Here is a 9,119-nt window from a genome sequence, read left to right on the forward strand (position 1 = left end):
TAACAGCTGCTCAGGTCCACTATCTGTATCAACAGTGGCCATAAATCGGCAATTAAGTCATAAGCCAACGGCAAAATATGCTAATACACGCTAATTAGTGCAAACATCCAGGTAAAATGGTGAGAAATTTACTTACCGAAAAAACTGCAACACAGACTCCATCGTCGGTCAGTACAGTCTACACTACAACAAGCCCTATATGTCACAAAAAACCTATCCCAACATTGGCAAACAAACACGGACACTGCAGCCGCTGGAGGTAGCCGGAGGCCTCTGGATGTAGCCGCCTAGCTCAGCCGATGCTTTAGCAAAGAGCTAACTGCCAGTGCCTGTCTATGGGGCTGTCAGCTTTTTGAACGCGGAAGTGATCCTCACTGCTGAAACCTACAACTCCCCCTTGTTTTTAACCTGTACAAAAATCAGCACATAAAAATTGTTCCTAGGTGGTTATAAGCGATTACGTGATCTACCCAGGAAACAGTCCAGAACATAACCCCCCTCCCAATAAAACATTAAACTATGTTTTTACAGAAAGAGCCAGAGTTCAGGTGAATGCTGAGGCTGAGCTGAATACAATCACACACACTATTGTCACTAGCTAACTTGCAGCTAACGTCTGTACAGTTGGTGCTTTTGTTGTTTGGGATGAATGAACACAGACTGTACGCATGGTCCAGCAGTCAAATTCACAAGGCAAAATTCACTTTGCTCTCTGTCTGAACACACCTGTAGATCCTTGTGTCAGAGCCGGGCTAGCTGTTTCCACCTGCTTCCAGTCTTATTGCTAAGCTAAGCTAATGGTTTCCTGCCTCGAGTTTTAAACAATTGACAGACATGAGAGTGATATCAATCTTTTCATCTAACTCTCAGCAAGAAAGCAAATAAGCATAGTTCCCGAACTGTCAAACTATTTCTTTAGATGATATAATTGTGCGCCTACATGGTGCTATTACTGTACCAGTGGCAATAACTTTGGAGAAGTTCTTAGATGTTGCCAGGACAATGCCAGTGAGAAACCGAGAAAGTGTGCTGGTGTGCCCTGTGTGGTTGTTTGGTGAATTAAATTTAGATGTCTCTGCTGGCATACCAGTGGGTGAAATTAGATTTCTTTTCACCTGCTTATTGCGCTTATAGCGAGGTAGGACTGAATAAAGGGACTGTTTTTTTTTTTTTCTTTCCTTACTCCAGTAGTGTATAGAAACACTAGATTTGATCCACAGGCAAAATTCCTCCCTTAGATAACTTTTGTGAGACCTGCTTTCCCTTGTGACAACCTGACAGACAGATAATCTGACTGAAGGATTGTGTCTTTTTAAAAGAATGTTTAATGTGCCATGCAAGCCCAGCTACAGAAAGGCAGTCAGTGAGCTAAAGGACACAAGGTTATCTCAAACAGTGGAGAGATTTCGGCGGAACATTTCCATCCACTTTATGATGAAAGACTGCTGTCATGTTAAAGATCAGATATCAGGTGGATCATAGAGATATGAGGAAGAAAGTGTGCAGATTGGGGAGGCATTTGTTAAGAGCCTGATGTTTCTGGAAAAAGAAAAATGAAAGGCGCTCTGAATCTCTAATGCACATTTGATTTTGTGCTCTTTGCGTTTGTGTGTGGTGTGGAACAAGTGTGGGTATAGCTAAACAGGGAGGCCCCGTGGAGGATTCAGTTTCCGCTCACAGAAAATTCAACTTTTTCTTATTGACTGTTTCAAATCTCACCAAGAAGCTGTGGGGGCGTTCGGCTCCTCGGAGCCGGGGAATCGATGCTGTAGGCGGACAGAGCCAGGGATCAGCACAGAGAGGCGTGGAGGACAGGACACTCTTGTAAAGCTCACTAGGCGTTCTTGGCACCTGGTCGTCCTTTGTGGGGTAAAACCTTTGGCTTGTGAAGTGCCTCAGCCCCGTATCACTAGAAAAAACTTGTTCTGTGTCTGTGTAGGTAGACTTCCAGCCCCTCCGGTTTCCATTTCTGAGATAAATTCTGCCTGCCTTTGATTTGGTGTATTCAGTTGTACTGCCTGAAAGGTATAAACACATTTTAGATAAGGGACAGAAAAGTTTAAACAACTAATCCGACACTGATAGAAGGTATGAGGCTTCTGATGCTGTGGCAACTCTTCCAACAGCAGGAATTACACAAGTGAGATGCGGCAGCCACATTATTTCACCAATGTCTCTGTGAATCTCAGTAAAGGCATACTTTAGCCGGAGTGACTCTGCCGCAGCGGGAGATAAATCTGAAAGACCGCAAACAGAATCAGCCCCCATTCCCCGGAGTAATGGAGCTGTCACTGGCCAAATCTGACCCCACGGTAACCCCCCAAGGGACAATGATATGGCACCCATCCCTCCACACCAGGGGAGTCAGCAGCAGAGTAAGCATGGGAAGGGATGGGGGGTGGGGGGTAGATCTGATGATAGCAGTCATCCTCACTGGAATGAGGAAAAATAGAGGTCATCGTGTCACTATCATCTCATGGGACAAGTGTGTGTGTATGTGTGTGTGCAGTGCTCCAGCAGAAGGTATAGTGAGAATCCCTGCAGAGACAGTGACAGAGGAGGGGGACTGACACTGATGGTCACGGTGGGATGCTGAGGTGATTGTTGACGCCTGGCTGAAGCTGATGAAACCTGCCTGCTTGAAGTATGGGAAATTTCCGTTCTAGAAAACAGAACAACCAGGATCAAAAGCAGGTTCTAGTCTATTTACTGCCTGTTAAGATCCCATGCATCTCTAAGGCGTAATGAAACGTACCCCGCGGCATCAAAGCGTAAGGCAAAGGCAATCTTACGTCCAATCTCGAGCTCCAGTTGCCTGTGTGGTCTCAGGGGGGGTGAGACATGCCTCCTCACTCAGCCTCTCGCCGCTCTCCATCCATGGCGCATCTCCAGCTCTGAATCCACCTCGGCTCTGGACACCGGCGGCAGCGCTCGAGCCCTCCGCCTCTCTCTCTCTCTCTCTCTCTCTCTCTCTCTCTCTCTCCCCCCTCTCTCTCTGTCTTTCACATACACACACACACTTTTACAAATGCAGGGAAGAGGACTGGACCGGCCGGAGAGATCCTATCTGATCGAGTGGGTTGCTGGTAAGATTTTAATTTTAATTTTAATTTTAAAAATGCATCTGTCATGTATTCTACGCGCAGCGAGCCGCAGCCGAACTGTTATCTAACAAAAAAGACGTGACATCGCGTGGATTATAGTGAGGATATGAGGAGACAAAAAAAAAAAAAAGAAAAATCAGAAAACATGCCAATTTCTCTAATACGGCGACTTAAAGTGTATCAGCGGTGAGGTTTTTTTTATTGATCCTACTTTACCTCCACGTAGACTCAGTTTTGTGGTGGTGTCTGTTTATTTTTAACATTTAATTTAAGCATACAACAGTTGTTTATCAAATGTTAAGCACAGGGGAAGGGTTTTGGATGGAGTTTATAATAGTATCCAATCGCTGCCACTTTAGTATCAATGTTTTCAGATGCCGTTAATTACTGTAACAAGCGGAGAAGTTTCAGCAGTTTTAACTCTGATCCGTCTGCATTATGTTCGTCGATACCTTCACTTCATCATCGCTAAACTTTGTATTATTTACTCAGTTCATTAATCTTTAATTTTACACTTAAACAACCCTCACTGCTTACTCTGTGTGTGTGTGTGTGAGTGTGTGAATAAACCACATAGTGAGAACAGTCACCATCCTATAAAGGAAATATATTCTCCAACGGACAAGATGGGATGAAGCGTTGACCTTTCTCTTCATTTTTCTTTCCTCTCCTCTCAGCGTCTTTACTCCGTCTCTCTCTCTCTCTCTCTCTCTCTTCATTTTTCTTTCCTCTCCTCTCAGCGTCTTTACTCCGTCTCTCTCTCTCTCTCTCTCTCTCTCTCTCTCTCTCTCTCTCTCTCTCTCTCTCTCTGTGAGTGTGTGTGTGTGTGTGTGTGTGTGTGTGTGTGTGTGTGTGTGTGTGTGTGTGTGTGTGTGCTGGAAGAATCATGTAGGACAAGATTCATCTTCTCTCCTATCACAGGAGATCCTCTGTAGCCCGGGGTCAGATGCAGCTCCTCTGCGCGCTGCAGCGCTCATCTCTGCTCTCAGCCTGTGGCTCTTTGTGTGTGTGTGTGTGTGTGTGTGTGTGTGTGTGTGTTAGTTTAGAGAGAGAGAGAGAGAAGTGAAAAGATGGGTAGGGAGATGAGAGAGATGTGGAACAGAGCAAAGAAGACTAACTAGAGACTTGAAACTGCTCCTGGTGCTGCTACTGTTGCTCAGCTCGCTGTGTTTTCCAGGATTGATCATCAGGCTTTGCCAATAAACAGCTTCACTCAGAGGATCTGTGAACACACCGAGGTGCCTTAATAGAAAAATCTTTGGCACTGTCACATCCCTCAATCACTTGCATCCCAAACCCCTCAGTCCCATTCTCATCACTAACTCCTGACTGCATTTGTTGCCTTTATTTTCCACAGAGGCAACTGCCTTTCCCGCGCTGTACACAGATGTCATTGTCTCCAGCACTTTTGCTGCTAGCTATGTTATCTTAGCAACGGCAACGCCTGCGCTCGCTGAATTTACAACTCAAACCTGCCAGAGGTGCATGCACCATATAGTGTAAGCTTTGCTTTATCCTGTCCCTGAGGCTTTTATCCCCCGTAAGCACTGTTATTGTGTGAGGGATCCAAAAGCTGAGACCATCTGAAGCCCGCAGTCCCCTTCCAGCTGTTGACAGAGTGTCTATTATTCCTGGTGTGAGTCCCGGTGCGGGAGGACTTATGAGCCAGGGAGAAAGGAGGACTTGCAAATCAAATTGCGTTAATCCATTGAAGCATCTGTCTTCATTCTCCAGAGGGCAGCAGGGTGTGTAGCAGAGGAGCTCTGAGCCCTGATCATGACTGGAAAGGAAAACAAAACCTGTCGCTGAAGAATCATATGATGTGCCTTGGTCAGCCAGCTGTGCAGTGCATGTTGGGTATGGATGGCAGCACTGTCAAATTGACAGATTTTTTTCTTTCTTTTAAGAATAAGAAGCTTGGTCAAAGTTTCTTATTATCTGCAGTCATTCATGCTTATATTTCTCTGGCTTTTCCTCTGTCTCTCCTGCCCTTCAACAAACATACGAACAGATCAAGCAGCTTTAAAGTTGTTGTGAAGCACGATACAAATGGTACAGTGTCCCCGTTTTTCTCATCCTGTCTGCAACTACCAGTCTAAGAAACAAAGTTTTCTTTCCCCTGATGAGTTCATTCTGCGATTGCTGTTTTTAGCCACATTCAAACAGAATGGCTCATGATGTCAGTTTGCTTTCTTTCCCCCTCACCCATAGAGTAAACGTCTCTGTTTTCTATGTGAGGATGTTGGTCCTGAATAGTGTAGCTATTGTAGATAGGGACATTACTGCTGCCATTTTCCATTAAAGGTCTGACCTCTGAGTTGTGTTTTTCTGCAGAACAAATCTGTGCATCCTTTACGAAACAAATCCCAAACTGTTTATTTAAAGCGTTTAAGCTACTTACGTGAGAAATGTTAAAAGGTGTTGTCTGTTTGTGATGAGAGTAACCTTTTCTGGAGTCTGTATTTTTATGAAACAGTGTCTGTGTTTAAGGAATAGTCTGACATTTTGGCAAATACTCTTAGAAATACTCTATTATAATCAGCACCCGCTTAGCTTATCACAGCACAAGCAGGGAGAAAACAGATAGCCTGACTCTGTCACCTCTAAAGCTCATTAATTAACCTGTTACACCTTGTTTGTTTAATCCGTACACCCCCTTTCATCACCTTTGGACACAGCCTCTTATTTTTAGCCTTTAAGCTAAGTTAAGCTAACTGGCTGTTGGCTGTAGCTTCACATTTATTGTACAGACATGAGGGTGGTATCAATCTTTCCACCTTTTTTTAATCCCACAAATTACTGTTTTATGTCACTAGAAAATGCCGCTACACAAATCAAAGGTCAAAGGTTCTGGGCCTGGATGAGAAAAGTTAATGACACATACTTTACTTTCTGCAGCTGAAGCACCCCTCGAGCAAGAATCCCAGCTGCTCCAGTAGGAGCTTCTCATCGGGCATCAGTACTGGGCTGCTGGCGTAAATGAGTGGAAGCTGCACTTGTGTGAAACAGACGGGGAAAAAAATGAAAATGAAATCTCATTGTGTGTTTGTCTCTGTGCCTTCCTGGTGGCATCAGCGTGAAGGATGTAGGAGCCAGAGGGTGGAGGGGAGCGGGATGGAGTGCTCCTGGAAGACAGTGCTGCTGCTGGTGTGTGCCTCTCTGGGGGTCCAGTACACGGCCATCCGCACCCTGAGGGACTCGCTGTCTGGACCCTGTCAGGGAGTCTACCGCTGCCAGACCAGGCATCATAGAGGTAGGCTTCGACATCCAATCCAGATTGTCCCACATACTGTACTGCCTCGCAACAAGAGAGCGTGAAGTGTGTATAACTGTAGGCGTATATGGATAAATGCTCATGTTTAATGCAAAAATAACATAAATAATGAAAAATTCACTCTTATTGTTACAGAATTCGGTTCCTCACCACCAGCAGAGGGCATGCACAGAAACACTCAACATTTGATTGATAATTAGTTAAGTAATATTGGTAATAGTAGTCATATTTTAGCAGTTCTGAGGGAAGCCTCATGCAAAGAGATTCAGCAAAGAAAGAGACAACATCAAGACTCCAGCGGCCATACGACACTGTGACTGAAGCAAAAGAAAAAGGAAAGCAGATCATTAAAACAGGGAATTCCCAAGAAGTGGGGAGGATAGAGAAATGAAATATGTGTGATTCGTTTTACAATTATCCACCAATTTATCTCCATTAATCCCCTCTCATAGCACAGCTGCAGCTTGCCGAGCTCCTGTGTACAAAAGCAACATCCCCCTTTGCAATCAACTCCTCATCAGCAGTAATTACACGTTAGCTATTTGCACTATATTTAGAGATCCGCCATTTCATAAACCCCCTCGATAACCACCAGCACACAAGCAACTTACTCATGCATGTTTACCCTCTAAATTATTTAAGCTTTATTGGCTTGATTCAGTAGTTTAGTTTCTCCTGAAGCCATGACAAAAAAAAACTGACTTACTTTCACTTTTATGAGCAGAAATAACTCTTCTTTCACCAGAAGTTCAAACAAAGAAACACATAAACAGGTTGTACAACGTGTTATTTAAAACTGTTGTTTAGCTTATTGTAAGAAAACATGATGAAAATGGCGTCAGTATCACACAATATGAGTAAAGCATCTAAAGCATATGACTGTTTTTTGTTTTCTCCTGTCAAGACTCCAGGTGGAGAGCTTTGTGCGATGACAGTTGGATGCCCATCGAGTCTCCTCGGAAGCACATCCTACTCTTTGCCACCACACGCAGTGGATCTTCTTTCACCGGGCAGCTCCTCAATCAGCATCCAGGGATCTTCTACGTGTTTGAGCCTCTCTACCACGTCCAGCAGGCGTTCACTAACTCCAGCAGCAGGCTGCGTCGCACCCTGGACCGCCGGGCCCTACTGGGAGCATACAGGGACCTCCTCCTCAATCTATACACCTGCGACCTCCACTTCATGGAAAACTACATCCGTCCAGAGCCCCAGGACCACGTCACAAGCTCCTTTTTCCGCCGAAGCTCCAGCCATGCCCTCTGTTCCCCGCCCGTGTGCTTGGAAGGAGGGGATGCAGCAGCCTCTGAGTCACCTGACGAAACCTGGTGTCCTAAGAAGTGTGGGGCCCTGAACCTTACTTTAGCTTCTATGTCATGTCTGTCAAGAGGACACGTAGCCATAAAGACTGTACGGGTCCCTGAGGTAGGGGATCTGCGCACCCTGACTGAAGATCCACGTCTGGACCTGAAGATCATCCACTTGGTGAGGGACCCCAGAGCCATCCTCGCATCTCGCATTATGGCGTTTTCGGATCAGTTCCGCGCTTGGAAAATATGGAACGCAACTGGACGGCAGCCTCGATACGTGGACCTGTCGCAGATCACCAGCACCTGTAAGGACATGGTGGCCTCTGCAGAAACAGGCCTGCAGAGACCGGCATGGCTGCGGGGACGCTACTTGCTGGTGCGGTATGAGGACCTGGCATTCAACCCGAAGGACAAGGCCACCGAGATCTACAGGTTTGTGGGGCTGGAGATGGAGGACAGGGTGCAGATGTGGATCGCAAAGAACACCAACAGTAACGCATCGTCACCGTCCGAGTGGAACTACAGATACTCCACCACCAGAGATTCCAGAGCGACAGCAGAGAGCTGGAGGCTTCGGCTTGGCTTCGACATTGTGAGGACTGTGCAAAATCTGTGTAACGACACTCTGGCCCTGCTGGGATACAAGCAGGTTCACTCTGCAGCCGAGCTCAGAAACCTGTCCCACAGTTTAGTGGAACACAGGACCTTTCAACCAGTCCCATGGTAGATTTAATTAAAGGGTTAAGAAAATCTCACTGTTATTTATTTATTTATTTATTGATTGATTGATTGATTGATTTCCTCGGTCATGATGCTGATAAAGTGATTGTAATTTATCTTATTTTTGAACAATGCCTAAAGTAATTTAATATCACTTGTATTTTCACTTTTTATGGTTTTGTTAATGATATTAAAAGTGCCAAATCTCGAGTGTGTGTGATGGTGGAAAAGCTACTGATCCAGAATAAAGTCTACACTGCTGTATGTCTTGATTGAAAACTCTGAATCCTGCTGTGATCATCATCTGTGCTATTTATTTTTTTCCCCCTTGATTCAATTTTCTCATAATTTCAGTGTTTACCGAGTTTGAAAAAAAAAAAAAACACATCAAAGAATCCAGGTACCATTTCAGAGTAAATCTGACCTTAAGTCAGACAAAAAGTGATGTTCTTGAAGGTGAGACACACAGGAAGTGAAGGGGATTTACTTGTTAAATAAAAGAAGAAGAAATTATAGGGCTTGCCTTCCAAGTGTCTCTAATGCATTTTGGGAAAGGATTAAAATGTCACTCGTCGTAGGTAGAATATCTTTGCCGGTGCAATCTCCTGCATAGCAGCTCTGTTTTCTATGTGAGGATGTTGAGAACACGAGTATATGAATGTTTTTTTCTTTACTATAAATACTTAAATACTGTAAATACTCATTAACTGTTGG

At 44.8% G+C, this 9,119-nt stretch overlaps 1 protein-coding gene across 1 annotated transcript; it reads left to right on the forward strand.

The window, feature by feature from the left end:
• Positions 1-2,992: 2,992 nt before the first annotated feature.
• On the forward strand, positions 2,993-8,640 carry si:ch73-62b13.1 (uncharacterized protein LOC100002270 homolog). The gene is made up of 3 exons (XM_041038685.1): positions 2,993-3,086; positions 6,180-6,357; positions 7,283-8,640. The coding sequence occupies exons 2-3, from the start codon at positions 6,219-6,221 to the stop codon at positions 8,410-8,412; spliced, it is 1,269 nt and encodes a 422-aa protein (XP_040894619.1). The 5' UTR covers positions 2,993-3,086; positions 6,180-6,218; the 3' UTR covers positions 8,413-8,640.
• Positions 8,641-9,119: the final 479 nt, after the last annotated feature.

Source organism: Toxotes jaculatrix, chromosome 5 (assembly GCF_017976425.1).
Source record: "Toxotes jaculatrix isolate fToxJac2 chromosome 5, fToxJac2.pri, whole genome shotgun sequence".
Classification (NCBI taxonomy): Eukaryota; Metazoa; Chordata; class Actinopteri; family Toxotidae; genus Toxotes; species Toxotes jaculatrix.

Excerpts from the sequence above, each read along its gene's own strand:
- si:ch73-62b13.1 (XM_041038685.1), top strand. The coding sequence starts at position 6,219 with ATGGAGTGCTCCTGGAAGACAGTGCTGCTGCTGGTGTGTGCCTCTCTG. Across the intron at positions 6,358-7,282 it reads CCAGACCAGGCATCATAGAG|ACTCCAGGTGGAGAGCTTTG; the intron begins GTAGGCTTCGAC and ends TCTCCTGTCAAG.